The sequence below is a fragment of the Nasonia vitripennis genome, chromosome 3 (assembly GCF_009193385.2).
Source record: "Nasonia vitripennis strain AsymCx chromosome 3, Nvit_psr_1.1, whole genome shotgun sequence".
Taxonomy (NCBI): domain Eukaryota; kingdom Metazoa; phylum Arthropoda; class Insecta; order Hymenoptera; family Pteromalidae; genus Nasonia; species Nasonia vitripennis.
This window is the reverse complement of record NC_045759.1, coordinates 6,343,291-6,367,793: the sequence shown is the minus strand read 5'-3', so window position 1 is coordinate 6,367,793 and position 24,503 is coordinate 6,343,291. Positions and strand designations below refer to the sequence as shown.

The 24,503-nt window shown below is 40.2% G+C and overlaps 3 protein-coding genes and 1 long non-coding RNA gene across 7 annotated transcripts in view; 3 read left to right on the top strand and 1 right to left on the bottom strand.

Moving 5' to 3' along the window:
• Positions 1-865: 865 nt before the first annotated feature.
• On the top strand, positions 866-2,029 carry LOC103317428. Its single transcript, XR_512871.3, has 4 exons — positions 866-980; positions 1,075-1,427; positions 1,523-1,661; positions 1,726-2,029. It is a non-coding gene; the product is annotated as an uncharacterized LOC103317428 (long non-coding RNA).
• Positions 2,030-2,221: 192 nt separating this feature from the next.
• Positions 2,222-5,620, bottom strand: LOC100117970 (acetyl-CoA acetyltransferase, mitochondrial). Of its 2 annotated transcripts, XM_031926657.2 has the most exons (9): positions 5,322-5,617; positions 4,668-4,814; positions 4,479-4,593; positions 4,185-4,378; positions 3,792-4,082; positions 3,514-3,702; positions 3,270-3,427; positions 3,031-3,147; positions 2,222-2,755 (listed from the first exon to the last, which is right to left on the bottom strand). In XM_031926657.2, exons 1-9 carry the CDS (start codon positions 5,337-5,339, stop codon positions 2,491-2,493), a joined length of 1,494 nt encoding a protein of 497 aa, XP_031782517.1. In that variant the 5' UTR covers positions 5,340-5,617; the 3' UTR covers positions 2,222-2,490. The 2 variants fall into 2 exon arrangements, with proteins under 2 accessions (XP_031782517.1, XP_016839753.1); XM_016984264.3 differs by lacking the exon at positions 2,222-2,755 and having other exon boundaries at positions 2,815-3,147; positions 5,322-5,620.
• Positions 5,621-5,689: 69 nt separating this feature from the next.
• LOC100118008 (PCNA-associated factor) lies at positions 5,690-7,014 on the top strand. Its single transcript, XM_001607648.6, has 4 exons — positions 5,690-5,913; positions 6,125-6,199; positions 6,277-6,551; positions 6,624-7,014. The coding sequence occupies exons 1-4, from the start codon at positions 5,880-5,882 to the stop codon at positions 6,660-6,662; spliced, it is 423 nt and encodes a 140-aa protein (XP_001607698.1). The 5' UTR covers positions 5,690-5,879; the 3' UTR covers positions 6,663-7,014.
• A 12,539-nt stretch (positions 7,015-19,553) lies between these two features.
• The window catches only part of LOC100123368, a 55,021-nt gene continuing 50,071 nt past the window's right edge, over positions 19,554-24,503 (top strand). For all 3 annotated transcript variants that reach the window (XM_016984262.3, XM_031926656.2, XM_016984263.3), the window contains exons 1-2: positions 19,554-19,760; positions 22,490-23,516. In XM_016984262.3, the coding sequence (XP_016839751.3) occupies positions 19,715-19,760; positions 22,490-23,516 (1,073 nt within the window). In that variant the 5' untranslated portion in view covers positions 19,554-19,714. The remainder of the gene's footprint in view (positions 19,761-22,489; positions 23,517-24,503) is intronic.

The window sequence follows — 24,503 nt, the reverse complement described above, 5'->3', positions numbered from 1 at the left end:
AGGAAAGATTGTTCGTAAGTATTTAATTGTGAATTTTATAATATGATTGTACTAAGCTTACGCAAATGTAAATAATGATATTTAGTATTTTCATGATATCCAAAATAGTCACGCATAATGATAATTCGTAAAGAAGCACTTGGATAAATATTGACGGTTATAAAATTAAAAGCAGTATATATCTCATTATTTATGTTTGCCTTACAGTTATAGGATGGTGCAACATGGACTCGGAATGCCACCCAAATTGCGAATATGATAGACAGACGTTTGGTTATGTCACGCCACAATGTGTGAATCATCATTGTTACTGCAAACTTTACTAATAAAGATGATGAAATAAATACATAACTTACGCTTGTCACAAATTCCTGATCCTTTTCCAGATACATCTGTAGCACGAATTATTCTCTTTCACATGATACACATCTCTTGCAAACACTTCTATTGGATTTGCGAGTATACGCGCGAAAACGTACATCAAAATTGACATTTATATACACTAATACACTCGAAGAAGTAAAAAATAAAGCAAGTAAAGTAAAACAGTAAGTTATATACACATCGGATACAGATTTAATCATTATATTCACGGTTACATGTCACTAAATTCTCTGCAATATATTCGTGAACTAATTATATGGTCTTTACGGTCATCTTCCTTCATCCATCGCTGCAGTAGCACACTGTACACTGACTAAAAATTCCCTATAGCGTCAACGGTCAACTCGAGATCATCAATAATAGGTATATTCTTTGTGCAACAAAACGGACAAATTCTGAACTTGTAGGGCTGTACCGACTTAATCGCGTGGAAAGTGGCGCCACGGAGGCATTTTCACCGCGTAGAAAGTGGCGCCATTAATCTTCCTTTATGCACGACTACGCGAGTGGCAAATTCATACTAACTGATGCAGGTTGGCTCTCGTTTGTCTCGTTTCGCTGTTATTTGAAGAATATCAAATACAATCAACAAAAAAGTAAGCATTTTGCTATATTACAATTATTGTGAATACCTTTTTAGTACATTTTGACAATTTGTATATTAACAACAAGTATCGAATTTTTTATTAGGAAGATTGCAGAGCGTAACGTTATAGGCAGTTTATCTCCAGTAAATGTTGATAATCTTTGGACAATCAACAACTTCAGTAATCATCTTAATGCAGAAACAAATGAGTTCCTTAGATCTCCTTATTTTCATGTGGATAAGTATAAATGGAATATTCTATTATATATGAATGATGTTGGTATTGGACCACAAGATTTCATAACTGTTCTCATTAATGTTAAAATGGAGAGACCTTTCGAATTAAGAAGTCAAATTAAATTTTCCCTGATTAATTCACGAGATGAAGAAATTAACATTAAGAATTCAAGGCGTACTCTTTTATATGGTTTAAGTGAAACAGTTGTACTGAGAAAAGGTATCCTCGTGAATCCTTCTAATTTAGTTTATTATTAGATGACAAATTAGTTATACGCTGTAATTTGACTTTTTTGGATCAAACTGTGAATTTAGCCTCTGACAAGAGAACTTGGAGTCTTGGAATGATATTCGAGAATAAGAACTTATACATGCTCACAAAGCCATTTTAGCTGCTAACAGTCCAGTGTTTTATGCCATGTTTCAACATGACACAACAGAAAATCGAGAAAATGTAATTAAAATAGCAGACTGCGATTTTAATGTATTAACAAAATTAATTCGATTCATTTATACAGGAACGATAAGGAATCTTGAAAATATAGCACAAGATCTTTTAGTTACAGCAGATAAGTTTAACATGAATGAATTGAAACTTTTGTGTGAAAATTATCTTTCTCACAATAAGAATGTTGAAAACTGTGTTGGATTATATATTTATGCTAGACTGCACAACTTTAATGATTTAGAAAAGGAAGTGAGAAAATACATCCATAAAAATATAAAAGATGCTATTTATTCAACAGAGTTTATTTCCATGAAACAAGAATATCCAAACCTACTGTTAGATTTACTATGTTACTCAGTTGAAATGGATGATTAACTAAGATATTTTCTAAGAATAAACGTTTTTTAAAGCAAATATTGCATGTGATTAAAGTTTATATTTTCTCATCTAAAATAAAACAATCTTTTTACTAGTTATTTTATTTTTTATTCATTAGGTCTTGAAGTTTATTTTAAACTGTATTTTTTTGTAATAAAAGCTGTTCAAATAAATAAAGTTTCTTTATAAAAAATGTACAGATCTCTGAATGTATTCGTGTACTATAATTATGTACGTAAGTTTAATAACAGTTTCTTAAAATTTAATAAATCAAAAATTGTACAGTAAATTTTGTTTTGTTTCAACACAATAATTTATCTATAATCTAAAAAATATTTCTAAGATGATTTCAAAAATCGAAATAGACACCATGTTTACTTATGAATAATTTATACAATAAGTAAAATATATACAATTTAATCATTAAAAATTAATATTAGACATCATTATTAAAAAATTATGTAAGGCCAGCTAGCCTCTTTTCTAATAATTCAACGTCTAATTTGTGCTTGCAAAGATACTGTCCTTCTAAAAATAATACTGGTATTTCATACTGATACAATTTTTTCAAATGTTCGTTTCCAGGAGCTGTGATATTTACTATTTCTAATTGATATTGTCCATTGAACTTCAGTTTGAGCTCATCTTTAACAATGTCACACAATGGACATACATCCTTGGTATATAAAGTCAGTTTTGGTGGAGATGAATGCACATGAGACCTGGATGAGATGATTATAATAACTGGCAATGGTTCGTGAAGATAATAATATGTCTGATTCTTTTAACTATATACAAATTTTATTTTCAAATATAAAACGTGTAACATGTGAGTATAAAAATAACATTCAATATAATTAAAAAATATTAAAAACTTCAGTAGATATTATATATCACGAGTAAATGCATTGTTAAAATCATCTTGCTAACAAATCTCTGCCCAAACTTAGTGAATTTTGTCAACAGTTGAAAAATTAGCAGCTTTGATATAACTTACAGCTTTTCAATTAAAATCGATGATGCACCACCACCACCGTTACAGATAGATGCGACTCCCTTCTCTCCTGCTTTCAAAGCATGTACCAAATGGACAATAATTCGGGCTCCAGACATTCTATATAAAATATTATACAATGAACAATTTGATATAAAAGTTTAATTCAATAACAGAAACAGATTCCAATTTGATAAAATCATGAAAGTTTAGAAGAAAAGGTACTTAAGTATTTTATTTACCCAATAGGATGTCCTAATGAAACAGCTCCTCCATGAACATTTACTTTAGCTGGATCAATGTCCAGTAATTTTTGGTTGGCAACGACAACGACACTGAAAGCTTCGTTAATTTCCCACAAAGCAATGTCATTTTTGTTCAATCCTGCATTTTGCAACAACTGAAATCATTAGTTTGGAACTTTAGTATGACATAATAATTTTAGAAAACATTCTGAATAATATTCTTTATATTAGCCATGCTTACAGTGGGAATGGCTAAGGCAGGGGCAATTGGAAAATCAATTGGTTCCGTAGCAGCATCTTGGAAACCAACAACTCTTGCCAAAGGTTTAAGATTAAGCTTTTGTGCATTATCTGCAGTGGTGAGAATAAGAGCAGCAGATCCATCATTCAATGTCGATGCGTTTCCTGCTGTGACAGTTCCGTTTTCTCTCTAAGATGTTAAAAATTATTCTTATTATTTCTAGTCCAATGATGCAAAGTTAGATATCTTATTTCAAGTGTACTGTCTCACTTTCATACCTGGAATACCGTTAATAATTTTCCAAATTTCTCAAAGTTTACCCTCTTGTATTCTTCATCTGCACTGAATACTACATCTGGTTTACCCTTCTTTTGTGGTACATTAACGGGTACTAACTCGTCCTTGAACGCATTTTGTTCATAAGCTGCAGCACTTCGTTTGTAACTATTGATGGCAAATTCGTCTTGTTGCTCACGAGATATTCCTAGTTTTTTGGCTGTATTTTCAGCACAGTTGCCCATGTGGAACTTATTATATACATCTGTTAGTCCATCAAACACAATACCATCCTAAAATATGATTTTTTTGATTAGGAATAGCATTAAATTGTGCATATCTAACTATACTTTGTAATAGCACTTTAAATAGCTACAAAAAATAATATAATGCACCTCTAGTTTGACACCTCCATAAGTAGTTTCTCCACGCTTCAAGTAAAATGGAACATTGGACATAGATTCCATGCCACCAGCAAGAACAATATCTTGATGTCCACACTGTAGTGCTTGGGAAGCTAGCATGACACTCTTCATTCCACTTGCGCATACCTTATTTACAGTTGTACATATAGTAGATTTTGGCAGACCTAAGTAGTATGTGAATATATTAATTATATTGCAACACTATAATTATATTATCAGATTATAATTCTGATTGTCCTAATAGAATATGAGTTTATGGTATACCTGCAAATAACGTTGCTTGCCTGGCTGGTGCTTGTCCAAGGTAAGCTTGGCACACATTGCCCATGTAAACTTCTTTGACTTGCTCCTTAGCGATGCCAGCTCTTTCAATTGCAGCCTGTAAATTAATTCATAAATATTATTTTAAAAACTCATACGAAATTTACTCTTCATTGTGAAATAAAGTAGTACCTGTATGGCTACAGCTCCTAGTTTGGTGGCAGACATAGATGAAAGGGATCCAAGGAAGGATCCCATTGGAGTCCTTGCAGCACTAACAATAACAACATCGTTCAATTTTACTTTGGAACTGTAAAATCTCTTTTGAAGCAGAGATACCTGAAACATACATGAAATGTAAGCTTGTGGACAATTTATTTTTGAAGTTACATCTGACAAACAGATATGGTGAGGTAACCACCTGTTGATTTAAAATTTTAAGTTTGTAATATTTCAGAAATACTGAATTGAAATTTTGACTACGGTTTTAATGAAAGTTGTCTGGTGATAAAGTCCTTGAATTCAAGTGGAATATATGAATACATTTAAAAAAATTAACTTAGGTATTTGTATAACTGGACTGTGCTCTATTGATCGTAAGCACTAAATAATATCAAGTGTTTAATGTTTCAACACAGATATCAAATCCAAAAAAGCCTATTCATTTCAAGACCACTAAATTTTATAAGAAGAAAAAACTACTTTGAAAATAATCTCCAAATGTGTGTTATGATTTAGGTTATGTAAGCAAAAAAGCTGATCCGAAAATGGAAGATTAACATTATCGTATTTATTTTAAATCTCTCAAGTAATAAAGAAGCTTAAAAATTCTTCTCCGCAACTTACTCGACTTAGAGAAGACATTTTACTTGATCCACCTCAGCACAGCCTCCTTCCAAACAGCAAAGTCCCACACGAACTGAAGAAACAGGCGCTATCCGCAAATCACGAGCATCGGCCGATTCTTTTCTCATTTACATATGATACGTATATATAGGTATTCGCGCGTCATGGAAATGGGAGTGACTGCTTGGAGGCTTGTTTATCAGAAAAAGAAGTTATACTAATCAGGAATTTCGACTCGTGTACAATCTTTCCCTCTCCCGCGGCGATAACCTTTAGCACAGCAGAAAGAATAAAAAACATCAGCCGCGCGGTTTCTCGTGCTATAAAGTGGCGGCGCTGCTGATCCGAGAGACCTAACTTTAACTGGCAGACAGTCGCCTGTTGCGCGCGTAAATTTTCGCACGAGCCATTGTTGTTGTTGCACGTTTTTAGGAGGAGACGCTTTTACAGCTCACTTTGTTTACAATAAGGTAGTGTTTGACGAACGGCTTCATCGGAAAGCTGTAGGAGTTGTATTGATTTTCGTCGGGCAGATCTTGATATATCGGTGTCGAGAAGATGGTTCGAACAAAGGCCGATGCTGCTGTGAGAGGTAAATCTTTGATTGTTCGCGATCGAGAATATTGTGAGTTTTCTGACGTTGTCTGATAGGTACAGAGGAAATCAGAACACAAGCTTTTCGTTATTGCCTATCGAATTTAAATTTATCCTCTACTTTTTATTATATTTTGAATCACAATAACATGTCTTTCATTATTTATTCGCTGATTACAACTTACATAATTTCATTTCTTTTTGTACAGTTGCTGCTGGAGGTAAAGCACCGAAGAAAACTGCCAATCGCGCGCCACAAAGTCCAGCGCCGAGTTCTGACAAAGGTAAAAAGATAGATTCATTGTTTTTTATTTCAATTTTACATTTGCTAATGGAATATTATATTTCCATTATCCGATAGGAGGTAAAGACAATCTTCCTGGTAATCGATACTGTCCTCGAGAGACACCAGCTTGGCAGAAGAAGATAACGTTCTTTTATAATAAAAATGATGATGAAATGAATGAATCTAGTTCGTCACAAGCTAACGATGCAGATGAAAAACAAAATAGTAGTGGAGAAGAAATGAAAAAGAATAAGCCACTTGATGATTCTAATGAAATGGATGTAAAGGAATCAGACAGGTCTCCCAGTAAAACAAAAGTCATCAAAACAGAAGATTGCGATGATGATAATGTAAGATTTGGAATGTTCTTATATTTCATGTTTGATTCAAAAATATTTATATTTGTTAATTTTCAATTACAGGAAACTGAGGAGGATGAATGTATGGAAATGGATGAATAAGAGAAATGCTGTGCATTAATATGTTCAAGTTGTATTGTTACCGTATCATTTTTTACAAATCACAGACTGGTTCTAGTATATAAATATTGTTAACTAAATACTATTATAAGAGACAATTAGAACTTAAGTTTGTAGAGAAGAATGAAATTTTAGAATCCAGTAACTTAAATTTTATCAATAAAATAATAAGCTAATTTTTAACAGCATTTAAGTGTATATTATCTCTAAGTTTAGTCATTACAATATCAAATGTGTTACACTTTTTTACTAATATGTAACTTTTTGTAAAAGCTTCATGTAGTATAAGAGAACTGTGATTTACATTGAAATATAAATATAGTTTTTTCTTATACAAATGTTTATTTCAATGGTTTTTCATCCAAAAAAGATATGATTCAAAAAAACAATATTTAGCATTATAAATTACATTATTTCCACTTGCATTAAGTGTTTGTTTTATCAACACGCGTCCTTAACTAACTCTATTCATCTCCGCTACTACCTTCCAGGGTACCTAAGTATATAGCACTTCTTCCATCGATACAATTTGCTCAGCGCTGCTGGTGCACATAGAGACACACTCACCATGACAGCAGCCCACGCTACAGTAAGTGCATACACATCGGCGGTGAATGCACGACATATAAGCCGGGGCTCGGAGAAAGAAAGACCATCAGCGCGCAACTATAGTAAAAGCCGGTCCGAGAGAGAGAGAGAGAGGGAGAGAGCGTCGGCCGCCCGCCGCCGTTTTCTCGTTCTCCGTTGCTGCTGCTGCTGCTACGGCAGTCAGTGTTCCCGAGGCTCGGCTCGCACGCGCCGGCTTCTTCTTCTTATACTCCCGGTGCAGTGCGCGGTTTTTTCTCTCGCGCGCGGTGGTGCTTTTCTGGGCATGCACGTATCTACCATACATATATAGATATACATATATATATATATAGGCATATGCAGAGATCGACGAAACTAGAAGGAGAGAGCGCGCGCCGGGCATGTGGTACCGGTGATCGAGTGCTGTAACTGCGGCGGCGGCGAGGTAGTTTCGAAAGTGCGCTGCTGGAACGATACCTCTCGGGTGCAGTGTCTGTGTGTTTGTGAGTGTGGATTTTATACCTGCGTGGGTATCTGTATAGACGAGTCACTTTGGCTGCAGCTCGGAGGAGGAGAGAGATGCTCGAGACTGCTGCTGCTGTTGCTGGCCGGTAATCGCGAGGTTAGTTAGATTTTGCTGTTTTCGGCGAAACTGAATTTCCGGAGGTGTGCGTTTAAGTAGGTATAGTGGAGACGGGGGAGAGAGCATTGTGTTTTGATTAGAGGTTATTGACGTCGCCCGTTGAGATGCATGCGTTGTATGCGAGGTCTGTGTCGTCGATCGAAGAGTAATTGCGATAGAGACTCGTAGTAAGCGTATATACGTGTGTGTACTTGTACGCGAGTGGAAATGTTTAGATTTTGAATGACTCGGAGGGATCTGATTGAGACTTTGCAGACCTGCGGGTGTAAGTATACGTAAATATATAGTTATAGGCGGATTGGAATAGTGAGAGTCTACGCTGTTTTGCAACGTAACTTGCGAAAACATCCGTTGGCTGAAATATAAATATTGCTGTATTGATGATTACGGGTATTATCGGTGTTGGTAATCATAGATTTTCGCTTTATTTAGAAATAAGGGGCCTCGTTCGATGGTTTAATAACCTGTCGGTGTTTTATCAGTGAAATAGTGAATTACAGATCGTTGCCACGGTTACGCGACGGAGAGCCGCGCGACGATTTATAGGGAGAAAAAAAGAAACAAATGAATTTGGATCAACTATAGTCATTAAAGCGTTCAGTAACGAGCTCGAGCGTTCGTCGTTCGAACGTCGCATTGTAAATACAGTATATAATTCTCTACCCAGAGCTCATTACTATACGTAATTGCCGTCTAATTTGATAGCGCCTCTGCTTAATCGATCGTAAATATGCGTGTTTAATTGAAAGGCGTAGGGGGAAAAAAGGATAGCGATCAACCTGCTGACCGACTTGGGCGTGTGAAATTTTCAATGATAAACAAGGAAACGCTGCTCAGAGAGAAATGAGAATACGCGATGATGCGAAAGCTGTCGATTTATCGCGTTAATGTGCCCTGATGACTAAGAGAGAGAATGAGAGCCGGAATCGTTATAGACATTTTTCCGTTTATTCTTTCAACAATACACACGTGCCTGTATTAGATCCAAAGTTTTTCAATTAAAATGATCACCCTCGATCGCCCACACCGGAGCAGCATCAAAGAACTTACTCACTCGACGCCCTCGAACGAGACCTGCCTCACGAGTGCAGCCCTTCTCTATGGCAACTATATACATATGCATACCACTCTGGCACAGGGGGGTGACGTCAACGGCCATTTTCGCTGGTGGTGTGTATACACCCGGGGGACCGGCAAATCGCACCTACTGCTGTATACACACACACACACACACAATCGTATACCTGCGTTTATATCATTGAACCTCTCAGGGGGGCGTAAACGGCAGGTGTGTCACGCGGCGGCGGCGGAAGGTTTTATTGCGCGCACCCCTCGATGACCTGCGAATCGTGCGTGTATAAGCCCGGGCTTTGGAAATTTTTGCTGGTCGATTTCCTGGAGACACATTACTATACACTGTATGTGTGTATTATTTCCAGAAGATCGAGAGGCATCGGCCCCTTCCGCCTTTTGTAGGACTTCGTTAAAAATAGAGCATATCTCGCGGCTGCTTCTAAATTTCGATTTTATTATGAGAGACAGAGAGAGAGAGAGAGAGAGAGAGAGAGAGAGAGAGAGAGAGCTGAATACTCGTTAAGACGCAACGAGAGAGATCTTTTCTTTCTCTCTCTCTCTCTCTCTCTCTCTCTCTCTCTCTCTCTCTCTCTCTTTCGCTCTTTGACCCAAACTTTCCGAGCTATAAGCTGCTCTCTATTGTCGTATCGTCTATTTCGAGAGATAGAAGCTATTGCGCAAAGGCGACATTACTCGGTGCTGCTGCTGCAGCGCTTTTTCGGGAAGTAAAAACAAACAAAACGGGGATACCTACATATATATCTTTGTATGTGTGCGCGTGAAACGCTGCTTTGGGATGATAACGGATTCTATACGGTCGAGCCGTTCGTGTTGCCTTGTATAATGCGAGAGATATGTGCATCGCATAGTTATATGCTTATGTGTGTTTAGCTTGATGGGAATTCGACGAGAAGAAAGAGAGTGTGTACAGCGTAATGACGGAGTTATGAGCTGCGTTTAATGATACATGCGTTTGTGTGTATCATTTATCAAGCTGGTGAAGCGTTTTTTTCTTTTATTTTACTTGACAAGCGATGCGTAATTCCGATATCAATGCGGCTGTGATAGAAATGTTGACGTGGAACGCATGCGATCGGAAGTGTCGTTATCGCTGTGTGAATATTATATGTTTGTAACGCGTTAGTAAATGCATTACAAATCTTCACAACAATAATACAAGCTTATCGTCGCACCACCAATCGATCAAACCCTCAAAACCGAAAATCCTCTGTAGAAAACGTTTCTCTACAGTACCATGTACCACAGCTTTCACGACTCATCATCGACCTGTAACTAACGCCGCATCAGAACACAGAGCCTCGCGATAACGAGCGCAACTCCTGCATATAGCACGCGGCACAATGACGACGTCGACGTAATGCCTACGAAATTACGAAACTCGCTCGTCTAGCCGAAAATATATTGTACACTCGCTCGCGCGAGAGACTCGTCATCGCCCCTCGACGCACTGAGTCACCCCGCGTGTGCAAGCAAAGTGTGCGTCCTTTCGCCGCAGAGAAAAAAAAAGAACGCGAGCGTCGTTTTCGCGCGCTATATGCGTGTACTATGCTTGTATATGTATAATGGAGAGGAGAGAGAAAGGCGCGTTGTGATTCACCCGGAAGTTGTAGTACTGTGTGTGCGGGTTAGTCGTAGGGAAAACTCTACTTTTTGTGCGGAGCTCGAGCTAGGTGCGCTGAAAAAAATGCGAAACGTTTATTGCTGACGATTCGAACGATTTCGTTCGCTTCTAAGATCCTCCTGAATGAGAATAATACTTACAAAGTGTATACACAAAAGAAAATCAATTTTCTCCGTGCATATGACGAAATATTGCATGCGAAGCGAGTTGCGCAGCAAATAGTTCTGCTGCCTTATCCAAAGGTGCGCATAATACCACGACGATATTAAAATGAAATAACGCTTAGATCCTTGTAACATAAAAATATTCCAAGAAGATCGCCAAACAAAGAGCCGCGCACAACAATACCAATCCTGTCTCTGTTTGCGAACTTTTTTTCTCTGTACGCTTACTTACATATTTCGAAACATTCCACACGCTGCTTTATTAGAAAACTTCGCGCAATACTAGAATATATCTAACACGTACGTTCTTAAGCTCCCTCGAAAAAATTTAGCGGCTGCACAGCTTCTCTCCTATCCCAAAAGTTCACGCAATTAAGTTTCTCTCTCTGCTCTCGATTCTTTCGTGTCTTTTTTTACGATCGTGCAGCAGCTCGAAATGCAGTGCGATCGGTTTTTTCATTCTCTCTGTACACGCGAATGAGCCGGGGTTTTCTCATCGTAAAAATTCGAGATTTCACGAGTGTATGATCGCGGGTTTGGAGTATATAGGAGAGAGAGAAACTTTTATTTTTTGCGCTTGGAAGGAACGGTTTTACACCGACTGCGAAGGGGGTATTTAATTGTGTTTGCTTCTGGAGAGAAAGAGGAACGTTAGATTCGCTGTTAGGAATGTGGGTACAGTTCGTCTTTTATATACGGAGCAGAAGTTGGATATTTTTTAAGAAGACGTTTATCGAGGATATATCGGAGAGGGTACGTCGGCCAGAACCTGTTTTTTCTCTCCGGTCGCCCTCTTGGTGTAGCTTTCTCGAAAATTCGGGTGATTTTTAATGAACGTTACATCCTCGTGGCTTAATATTCCAAGTTATTCATCCGCGTATACATCAGCTTCCTCCAATTTTACAATCAACTCCTCCACCTAAATTATAATCATACCCGAATCGAAAGCACCTCATCTAATTTCCTCTCTCTCTCTCTCTCTCTCTCTCTCTCTCTCTCTCTCTCTCTCCCTCTCTCCGACTCGAGACACGCAAAATGTATCCCAACGACCTTGGACTGGTCAGCAGCAGCAGAATATAAGAGAGAAAGAGGCAGCCTCCCGCGGCCATTTTTAAATTGACGAGAACCACCGCCGCCGTACACGCGAAATAAAGAACACCATTCAGTTGCTAGGCAGACTGCTATATACAGCGCACACCTTTCGCGGCTTATTATACCTGTATATACGCACTCAGATGTCACGAGAGAGTAGGGAGAGAGAGAGAGAGAGAGAGAGAGAGAGAGAGAGAGAGAGAGAGAGAGAGAGAGAGAGCGAGGAGGCATACACCGGTATACGGGGAGAGACCCTCCGATGAACACAACAACTCGCAAGTGGATCTCAGACCTTCGCCGCTGCTGCTTTTCGACTCTTGCACACGAGGAGGGAGAGCCAGACACGCACAATATATACTCGGGCTCTGCATGTGTGAGGGTTTACTGCCGACGCTTGTACCTGCGCCCACGCGCTTCTCTCTCTCTCTCTCTCTCTCTCTCTCTCTCTCTCTCTCTCTCAGCTTGATATTTAAATTTTTTCTTCTTTTTATACATTCTATTAACCGTACGATCGTTATTGTTGATCAAACGCGGAGAAATTTCATTCGCACTAGAAATATTCTTCAAACGAATCTAGAGCCCGTAGCTCGCCTACTATCAAAAGCTGATCTCAAAAGGCACGTGCGCGATGAGTTCTGGCGCCTACTGCGTTTATACACTCGCTATTTCGAGATCGGAGTCAGGAGAAAAACGAACGCAGTAGAGCATCTCACCTCTGCAGCTGATGCTGCGCTCGAATAATCCAGCTATTTATGAGACCAATGTAATCTGCATCGAGCGATGCTGCCGCCTGCTGTTTACGTAGAGACGTTGAAAATGCCGCCGGAAAATTCGAGAGAGGGAGTTAGGGTCGGGAGTGTAATGGTGTGGAGTTTGGACGAGTGATTTAGTGCGTTGGGGATACCGTCGTTGCTGCATCGTTCCAGTCATTTCTTTCTAGTCCGAAGATATTTGTTTATTCTCTAAAAATTACTGGTGTGAAGCAATGCCTCCAAATAATTGCATCAATATTTTCGATGTCACATAATAATTTGCAAAAGTTATTCACTCTTACTTTCCATACATCTTTCACCTCGAAAATAAAGCTGCTCTAGTATACAAACAAACAAAAAACAAAAGTTTACGTCTATCGACTGTATAACGCGAGAGGCATGTTATGCCGTCCACCTCCGCAGCGGCCGTCGTCGCGTTAGCTTTGCGTAATATAAGTTGATACGATTATGCATGTTACGCCTCGCGCTGTGTATTCGTGCCTTTTGTAATGAAATAAGACGCTGTGCTGCAATTAAAATGTCGCGATCGTCCGATTTGTTTCATTGTTTTTCTATGGTATAATGCTCATACCTTTGCTTTTAGTGAGGAAAAGCATCGCGTTGTGAGTATAGAAAGGTATTTGGGATTTCAGAGAGGAGAAATGGTTCGCGTTGGTTTCAAAAATAAAAACTCGATGATTTATCGATAGAAAAGTCTATTTATATACACTTTATAAATATTTTCGATTAACTTATACAAGCTCGATACACTGTGTAATTTTTTTTTCTAAACAGCCGTTGAATAATCAATCGCTGCACCAACACCTTTCATGAAAATTCCAAACCGACCAACCAATTTGATTCACTCAAAACCACCGCACTACATTCGCCATCAAAATTTCCAACACACTCACCGCGCGCCAATATCCCGTTTTAAAAATTCACATTAGTCACACGTGAAAAGCCCCTAAAAATACTTCCTTACAATTCCACGCATCATCGCGAACACAAGGCGTTCACCTCACAATTTTTTGCTTAAAAACTGAGTAATACAGGTACAGAGCACCTGGTCGCACGACGACTTGCGCTCTGATTCACGGCCGAGCAATGCGTACATGTGTGCGAAGAGAGGTCCGGTTACCGGTTTACCCGCTGAGCCATGCCCTGCTCTCTGTGTGTATCTCCTTACTTATAGGCCTGTGCATGCGCGAAGCGTTTTCTGAAAATTCCTCGAGTGGTGAGGTATATTCTTATGAGCACACGTTGCGGCTGCTTCGGATTATGACCGGGACAGCGGAAATAATAACAGATCGCGAGGAGGATGGTTATGGTTGCTGTGCGTGGCTGCCGAGTTGTATTACAGGTGACTTCTTGTTGTCGGTATGGATCGTTGGAGTTTATTGCTTTGATGGTGAATTGAGATTGTATGGGTGGTTGAGAATTCAAATTGCGAAGAGTTTGTGTGATTTTTTTTTTTCGAGGAAAAATCGTTATTGTGCGATTTAGAGTTTTGCATAAAAATATAAGAGGTACAGGTGCGCGTGTGTGTCGGCGAGTATTGTTTTATAACAAAGGAACGTAAAGTCGAAGCTTTCACTTTTCTCGAGAAAAAACAGTGCATTCTTGTAGCGTATATGGTACTCTGGGTATATTTTGATTATACGGTTGTAAAATGTTTAAAACTTTGCTATAAAATAGTGTGTGCTTAACAATCAGTAACTTATACACAGCGTGAGAATAGAAAAATTAGAAAAAAATTCAAGGACTCGTTAAACTTGATCTTAAACGAAAAGAATAATCTTTGTCCAACTCAGCAGCCATTAAAAAAACGTTACGTCCTAGACAAATTCAAGCAAACAAAACTTTTCATTCTTTTAAACCAACTATACTGTCGCTTACATAATAAATCTTCCACACAGCTTCTTATTACGTGCCGATAATTAAACAATTCGAGCATTTGTCACTTCTAGCCATTATGACAAAACTAAACGCCAGTGACACACCCACAATGCCGAATAGAAACTAACAATAGATTCGGCTCTTATAGATTGCCGATTTCCTTACCGATAGCGAACAAAGTTTCAAAAGTTCCGACACTGACAGTCATCGAACTGACAATCCTTTCGTCCATTTTTCCCTTACATCCCACCCGCTATTTCAGCGTCTGTATTGAAATTACAAGCATTCAGAGCTTGGAAGACTCTTTTAGATGCAAATCATCGAGTGTCTACCACACCTCCAAGGCTCCAGGGTATTATTTACTGTATAATAATGTGACTTATATCGCGGCTTTGAGATCGTCGCGGCGAGCCTCGAGTTTTATTATTTTACGAGGACTGTGTTACCTCGAGGTTTCGGGAGTGCTTTATAGTTTTTTTTATTTGTGGGAAGCACAGTAGAGGCTTGTTGAGTTCCTAAATAAGAATATCTTATCTCATTAGCGTGAGCTCTGTATACAAATGAGATTAAAAATATTCGTCATTTTTATTAAGGCAGTTCTTTTTATTTGACAAAAAGTAATTTACTTTGATTAATATGTTCAGCGTTCTTTTCGCATGGATGTTTGGAACGATAATTCAAACCATAGAGATCAATTAAAAGGATGAGTCAGAGTGTATCATACAGTGTATTAAAAGGTATTGTCCCTCATGATTTAATCAAGCGTAATACTTGGAATAGAGGCTGAAGAGAAATACTACTTGGTTCATTCGTGCAGCAGTTGTAACGTTCCTCTTAATAAACAATATTTGCACATATGACTGCAAGATATAGAAAAAACTAGGAAGTTTCCTTCTCTCAGCTTATACATTCAACAAATTGCATAACAAACGATAAGCGCACATAAAGTTATCATTTTTTGCAAGCTCACAGACACGCGAGCAAAATCTCAACTTATCTAGCATAAAGAGCTCGCGTGACCTAGATACATGAACTGTCGATCATCAATATCGTCACCACCCATATCTTCCACAGCGACGATTAAGACGTTTTCCAACCTACGAATAGTCGCCCGTATACAATACACCCCGTGTCCTGACGAAAACAAATATTTTTCTTATCGCTCGTTTCGTCTGGGGAAATAAAGTTCTATTATCTTTGCACGAGAGGCTGTATACAGTGTAACGTCATACGGACAATAATCCCTAACTGTATACTATACGAGGCATTTTCCTCCTGTCGCCCGGGCTCTCGGCGGATTATAAAAAGAATATGTATATTGCCGCGGGTTCGTTATTAAATTTCCCGCTAAACCGTGGCACACTCAGCCTTCCGTTTTCTTTCTTGTTTATGATCCTTTCAGACTCGCTCTCTTTACGACCACAGCTGCTTTTATATGCTAAACGTCGCCGCTGTCCTAAGTATACCTACGGCGACCCTGTTTTAACATTTTTCCAGCCGGTTTATGTTCTGGTGTGAGCTCGGGACACGTTGTGCTTCTATTTGTGGTCATTCTAATTTCAGAAAATTAAAAATGCTGTTAGAGGGTGAAATTCATTTTATTCGTGTGTTTCTCTTTTCTAACCAATGTTGGTATATAATGGAATTCAAATTTATTTTCATAAATCATTTAGTCTTTCTAATTCTCGTAACATCACACTATGCCCAAATGAATGAAAACAAATAAGGCAACCGATCCGATCGGCAAAAAACTGGAAAACCCTGACCAAATCGCTTACAGACGCAGTGTCAGACAGATGGGAAGAAAAAACGGAGCGAGAGCTTCGCGGTAACACAAAGAAGCTCCCCGGAACGAGGTATAATTTTATTATCTCCACATCGTCGTGCGGCCGTCGTTGAATTTCAACTCGAGCCGAGTTCAACGGTCTTCATTGCGAAGGACGCGCGTCGACGTTTCCTCTATAACGCGCTTATCGGTCTTTAGCCGCGGCTTTTCCGGAAAAGAATTTCGGTTGAGGCTTTGTTCACCACTTCGACGCACGTGACAGGTGACGTGGATGTGGTTGAAACGTCGGATCAGGGTTTACCTTTTTTATTTGGTAGGCGACATTGATTTTTTGGGATGACTGCGTTATTTGATTGTGTGAGGTTTAAGGTTACTGGATTACGAATTTTATGAATCTTTTGATAGTGATTATCATAAAGTTTATAATGGTTCAGTTATGCGATCTTTTGCGCGTTGCTTAGAGCGTGTAATGCTCCGCATTAAAATCTGCGAACGTATTGTACAGAGTAGAAGTTAACAATTTTGTAATGTAATTCGCGGTACTTCAAAATTACGCCGGTTTCAAAATTACACCGTCATTACTTGGAAAGTCGAGAAATGGGCCAATTTCTCTCTAATTATCCGCAAGAAACGCGCAGGGTAATACCATTGACAAGCTGCACCGACAATTTGTGTACATCTATTTTTACTGTTAATACTAATAGTCATCGTCGAGCGTAGGACACTACGAAATTTGTAACGTGACTAGCATGCTACCAGTAGTCAAGACTAATGCAAAGTAAAATCAGAAAATATAAAACAATTTCGCACGACGATGCTTCCCACAGATATAATGTCCGAAGATACTCGAGTAATGCTAATAACGTCAGGAGCTGAGTAATTAATCATTCGATAATCTAATTACCATATACTAACCAATTTAATATTCGTCAGTGATTAAATTCACTTAATTTCCCCCAAAATATTCTATTTTCAATTATTCGATCACAATTACTATCTTCAATCTCTCACCTCCAAAGCACATACCGCCCGTCGACCAGTACACCTCCCTTTTTTCTCTTCCAACGCCACATCCTCCTTCAAAAAAGACACTCGTTCGCTACATAGAAAAAAAGATAGAGCACGAGCGAGGAATATATAGATAAGTGCCTCGAGGCTCGTAGAGCGCGCGCAACTACACGAGAATTGAGCAAGTCGTGTATATCCACACGCAACACAGAGTGCGCGCGAGCGAGCAAGAGAGAGAACGAAGAGTCGAGGTTCAACGAACCATCATTACGTCGCTCTCCGCGTGCCTTACTCGTCTCTCTCTCTCTCTCTCTCTCTCTCTCTCTCTCTCTCTCTCTCTCTCTCTCTCTCTCGATACGTTTTTATCGGCGTCTCTCATCGTCACTACTTTTTTCCGTTTCATTGTATTCGCGGCTTTTTATTTTCCATCTCTCCGATGTCGCTGAGATTCACTCCGCTGAGGCATGGGATTTATCACGCGAAGAGTTGAATTGTATTATGGTCTCTCGAATATAGCGTCATTGATGCACTTTCATTAGCCGCCGGTGCGCGTATTGTTTCTGTGCGTGCACCGGATGCCGATGCGATTTCGAGCTCTGCGTTAATTAAGCTCGATTTCGAGTGGTTCCGCGTTGCTATACTGCTGCTGGAGCGAGAGAGCTTGCTTTCCGGTGGGAATTAGTGAGCTGAGGCGCCTGTGGTTGACTCGACGGAAGGTTGTTATAGTTCTATAGTTTTCGTTTTTAATTTGCAGAGAGAAATCGCAATAATACTAATACACATGACGCAACAAGTGCACAAAATTGAAGTAAACATTGTATCAAATACGACGACGATAAGGATCAGTATTCATCACTGAAGATTATATTACGTCGACTAAGCAGTACATTCCAAGAGCAAAGGTTGCAGGCGCCTGTGGCACGCATTCTTCGGTTTTGGATTACCAACGGCGCTTATATCTTGGCCTCGGACACAGCCCCTTCTCCGTCCACACACATATGCAGTACACGTTAGGTGCACTTACATGCAATGACGGCAACGCCCAGCGTCTTTGACACTCGAACTTTGCGAATGAGACACCGACAGCCTTTCTCTTTTTATATATAAATATAAAATAATACACAGTACAGTAGTCGCGGTATACCAAGTAGCATCGTTGTTTGTGATAATACAATGCATACTTACGAGTTTGTCCGGATTTGCTTATCGGAATATTTTTTCGATTATGTTTACTAATCCGCGGAGCGGAATATTTTAATATTACTTTTATACAGTACGTCGAGGCTAGAAGAGATCTAATCAGCGCAATTATATCTGTCGCCTCGATGTTCCTATGAGACGCAATAATTATTTTGTTTTATCTCACTCCGCTTCTCATCTTCCCGATCGTCCCGAGCACACAAAGAGCCGCATCAAAATTCTCATCGACTCGCGCGTGTACATTGGCGCGTTTCTTGCATCTCAATCGGAAAAATAAGTCGTGTCAGCGTGTATAGCTGTGCGAATTGATAGGACTTGAAGTAGAAGTAGCGTAAAAGATCTGGTGATGACGACGAGCCTCCTGTATGCTGGGATGTATTTTCGTCTATTTTTAGAAGCTAACGAATTCGGGTCTCGAGGAAAGGATATGCCTTATCGGCTGGCGTGGCGTATGTACAGTTTTATCACGTAGAGAGAAGTATAAGTATTGTATGATTGGGACGTTAATTTTGCAGCTGTTGAGCTCTGGAGTTGATGGCACTGCATCGGGTTGTTGTTGGAACAACTGTATTCTTCGTTATACACAGACGTACGTGCGAGAGTCGCTCATGCGATCAAAACGTAAAATCTTATTTTTATTTTCGTTAGGTTTTACACGTTTGTATGTTTACACGTTTATCACTCGATCAATACGATATTTCCTCTTATTTATATATTCGATACGATTTTCAAGAACTTCTTATCAGGCTTAATTAAAATAATCTCGTTTCTTTCGTTTAATGAACACGTCAGCCTTGCGGTTCGAAACTTAATTTTTTCACAACAACATGTCAACAATGCCTCGATTCATCGTTTAAAAAAAAAAGGATCCTCTATGTATCCCATCGCGGAATAACAAAGCACAGTATTATCTCTCTCAAAACCGTCACCATGACTTCAACTTGACAGCGACTCTCCCCCATTGGGACCGGTGCGTGGGAGGGACTCTTTTATCATCGGTCCGCTAATCGATTCTAAACGTACACTTGACGCTCTCGCAGAGCAGTGACAAGTCGGTCTCCCTCGCAGACGTTTCTTCTCGAGCGTTGTATTCAGTTTTGCGCTCTGATATCGTTGCTTTAAAATATGTGCTTCTTTTAGTGTGAAATGTAGTTCAAGGACTCGTCAGAGTGTTGTGTCGTTTGTATGGATACCTGTTGCATTCGTTATGACATCGGTTTTGCGTGATATCCTGACGATGTTTCGTCGCAGAAGTGAGTTTTGTTATTGATATTTTGGTGTGCGATGCTGTTGGTAATTTTTTTAATGGAGGTGAGGAAAGGAAAGTTGCGATCTGGACTTTCCAGATATCGAGTAATTACTGCGAATGTTTTTAGAAATCAATGGACTGAAAGATGTGACAGATAATTTTTTATTGAAACATCGTTAATTTTCTGAATAAAGCAAGCATATGAATTTCGTATAGACGATAAAACTAGCGGTATTAAGTCGATTTGTTGCTATTAGTTATTTGACCAAAACATCGTACGGGTTTTGACAATTTAATTAAATCAGGCCTACTGTACATACACAATAAATTTCGAATCGTTTAATAATTCAGGTACTCGATCTATTTGAAAAACATTGCGTGACAAGTGATAAATTCGTTTTGACGTTCGACTTTGATACAGTTGAACAACTTCAAAATTACGATTACAAACAAATTTATCAAAAATAAAAAACACACGATATGGTATATATAGCTCAATAAACATTACGAAAAAGGAAAAGAAAGTTCTCCAGCGCACTATTTCGAAAAACTATAACAAGCCGCGCACAGACTAGGGTAGTAACCTATCATTAACTCGGGCATATCCACATACATATCCCTCCACCAAAACGTTACGTAGTCAATCATCATCAACTGGCCATTATGCAATTCGAGCATAGCATACACTCGAGCAAACATCTTTCTTCGCTTCGTGCTTTACCGATCGATCGCAGTGCCATTTCATCTTCTCAGTCACGGATCGACGAACATTTTCTTGCAGAGAGCGTCGTCGTGTTCGTCAAGGCCTTGGCGTCGACGAAGATCACGGCTCCCGGAAGAAAAAATCGATTTAATCGATATGGAGATCGCTTTTGTCGTCGCTATTATCGCCGCGCTTTACGACCAGTTTACAATAGGCGAGACGTAACGACAATTTTATTTTCACATGGCAGACGTTAAAGCCGTAATCTGTAGTTTGGTTATGTACTCTTTTATTTTCGCATAGATTGGTGACTCTTTTTTTTTGACGAATCGTGAGTGTACTGTGTAGGGCGAGATTTTAATGGGTTAGCTTTTATGAGGTGATGTAAAATTTGAAATGTACATCGCTCGGGGTTTTTATTGTTGGCGTGAACCGTGAAAAGTATTCTGTGAACTAGGAAAAATTAACTGGAGCTTCGGAATTATGAGTAATAAAATATTCATTGCGCGTAAAAGTGCTGATAATATAAATATCTTCATCAGCTTATCGATAAAGCTTCAAAATCTCAAGCCTTTACTTCAATACGATAATCAAAGCTCACCCAAACAACTCCGCAATACAGAGCCGCAGTGAATACCAAATATCACGCGACATCTGGTCTGAACATTGATACACAGGTATGCACTCAACGCTGCAACGCATCGATGAGCCACGACCGCAGCCTATCGTTTCTTATATACAGTACACACGCATATATATAGTACACGCAGGCCGCATCGACAATCACCGGCCGCATTTACGTAGCTCATAAAGCAGAACCCGTTCGCTGCAGCCAAAACCCCGTAACCGTTAAAACGAGCGCGAAATCTCCGCGGCGCCTTTTACGGTGCAGTTGCACTTGTGTGTGTAGCGATATATAGATATACGCGTGTGCATGTGCTCTGGTAACGTTGGTCGATCTATCGTGCAAACACGCCTCGTGTTCCGATTGTCACGTTGTGCGAATTGACGAGCCCGAGGGTATGATGGGTGGTCTGTATGTATGTGCAGCTGAGATATTTTCCAGATGAGAAATCGAAGTGGAATGGATGGGTAGAGAGAGAAAAGCAGTGTTGGGAGAGGCTGTGGAAGAGGAAAGTATAGTCGAAGGGAAGTGAGAAGGGTTATCGTTATTGTTGGCTCACGATTCGAAAATTGTTGCTGGAATGGTGAGAAAGTGTGTGGAGCCATAGCTGCTTTTGAGATTTTCTCATGATGTTTTTCGGTAATATATATCGATAATTTTGTTATTTATTTATTTACACATATCAATTCTCGGAATAAATTTTTTTCTTCTGATTGTCACATCTTCGCATCAGTACACCCAGAATCATTATTAGGATCGTTATATAGAAATACTCCAGAACAATAAAATTTTTTCGATACCCCACATCATCCCAGCAGCACAGATGATAGAGCGAAAGAGCCGCGCTTGGCATGAAACTAGCGGTAATACACAGCGGAGAGAGAGAGAGAGAGAGAGAGAGAGAGAGAGAGAGAGAGAGAGAGAGAGAGAATCATAGATAAGATTGAACGCAGAGAGAAAGAGAGGGACGTAGAGTGAAAAAGGCGTTTATTGCGCGAGGCGGTTATAGCTGCAGCCAGCGCACTCGGCGATTTCCGCGAGAGGTTAACTAGATGTGGGTCAGGTTCGAAGATACAGCTGGGAAGAAGAAGTGTATCGGCTGACTCTTGCTAGAAAGCGGCTCTCCTTTTGGTTACTGACCTCGCGTAGCGCATGCAGAAATCGCGATATGTTCGCCGAGAGCCTCATCATATTCTAGATTTTAGATTCGGCGTAATAATCCGCTCTTCTCTCTCCTAATTGGATTTAATTAAGGCGAAATTTCGAAAGATCGGTAATCGTTTCGTTCTGAATGCTATTGTGATCGGCATGCTAATGAACGCGGCAATTATATTCTATGCTAATACATTTAACTGAAGATTTTCTAAAATTTAAATTAATGATCCAAATTTGGTTTTTGTTGCAGAAGGTGCCAAAGGCTTGAAGCCATCAGCCAAGATGTCATCCGAGGCTGCGGTGGACGACGTCGACCTGATCGACCTGGAAAGTGGCGTGGCAGCGAGTTGCGTCCCCAGGGTCACAGTCCCCGACGCCACGCCCGAAGAGCAGGAGCATCTCCTAGACGTCTGTCCTCCCAAGCTCGAACAGAAGCTGTCTCTGACCCGTCGGAGTCACGATCAGCCGCGTAACGATAACCAGCGAGATGCGGCTGGTAACGTCCTGGTCACACTGGGTCACGACCAGGTCGTACCAGTTCGCAAACGCATCGACGTTGTCTCCTCGGATACCATCAAACGAGTCCGCGATATCACCAAGAACCTCGAGCCTGTCATCAGCATCCACACATCTGAGATACTCAAGGCTGACGGTGAAGACAAAGTGGACTTTGGTGCTACGAAGAAGACTGAAGACGACGAAGCTTCGTACGAAACCAGGGAGATCAACGACGCTTTCAACTTCCTTTCAGAACTGGACGACAACGAGGAACAGTACGAGCTCAGCGTCACCAACGACTACGAGAAGATCCTGAACAGTCCAAAGTCTAGCTCATTCAGTAAGGAGAACGTATCCTATCCTCTGGAACCAACCTGCTTCATCGAAGAGGCTAAGAGTGACGGCAGTGGTTTCGTCTTCGATAACGAAGCTTTCGAATCCTCTCCACCGTCGAAGATAAACGGCCAACTGGAGTCCAATAAAAGACCGGCCTCGTTGAACTTCGACTTTGACGGGCTTCGCGCAGCGAGGAACTCCTTCAAGCGCTTGCGATCGTTCACGTGCTCGGCTGTGGGCTTCGACGTCGAGCCATGGAAAAAGAAGTCCAAGAGCTGCCCGTATCGCAAGTCCTGGAGCGAAGGATCATCGGCGAGAAAATCAAGGTGTAGTGGGGATTTGGTGGGCAGGAGGAAAAGGACGTACAGTGAGAGACTCGACGATGAAAAAGTGACGAAGAAGGATCAGCTGTCGAGTAAAGGACAATCCGTTTCCTCAATTGGGTGAGTTGTTGACAGTTATTTTACTGGATCTTAAGAAAGCTCGGGCGTTTTATCTTTCACTCGTCATCTGAACCAATAGTTGAGCAGACTAATTTTAGACTCTATACGCAATAAAAAAAGTCGCGAAGTTTGTACTCGTTCTCTCTTCACGAGAATTAACAGAACAGACGACGTATACCCACAATCTTAATCTCAGCCCGTTGTACGAGTGAAATTGCCTCTCGAAGATAACATTGTGTGTCCTCTCGAGAAAAGAGCGAGCGAACGAAAATTTTTTCCCTCGCCGTTTACAAAAGATAATGCTGCGCCGACCTCATCGCCGACTAACAAAAAAATTTAGGCTCGGCATCGAAGAAAGTATCTTTATGTGTCGGAAGTGCTTATGACCGGCTGAGCTAATGAGAGACTCGTACAGCGTATACTTTGAAATTCTTCAAAATCGTCGCGGTCGCGGAGAGACGGTTTTAACAATGAAGAACGAGCGTGGACGATTTGCGCGGAATCTGGGCCGAACCCGCAGCTCGTTTCTATGGGGCTATTATCTTCGTCGCGATACATTATGTATTTTTCTTCTTTTTTTTACTCTGTCGCAGCAGGTCGTGGATTCTCTCGAGCTACATTTTTGTCCCGTAAATGTTTGATGTATACCATTACATTTCTATTTTGACGGTCCATTTCCTTTTTCGCGTGAATCAGTCTATAACGGTACATCCTCTTTCCCGTACGTTCAACAAAATCCAAATCCAAACGGCAGACACTTGCGCTCTTCTTCTCTTTTTTTGCAACCATTTCTTGCGAACGTGCCAATTTATATATGCCTATAAGGCTTTTGCCGGGCACGTGTCGGAGAAAGAAAAAGAGGGACATCGCGTTAGAAAAAAGCAACGGGTGGAACGAGGCGCAAAAAGATCCGGGTGTGCGGGCAGGTGTTATGACTCGTACCGTTTCTATTATAGTTTTATACGGAAAAGCGGGCCCTCTGGGAAG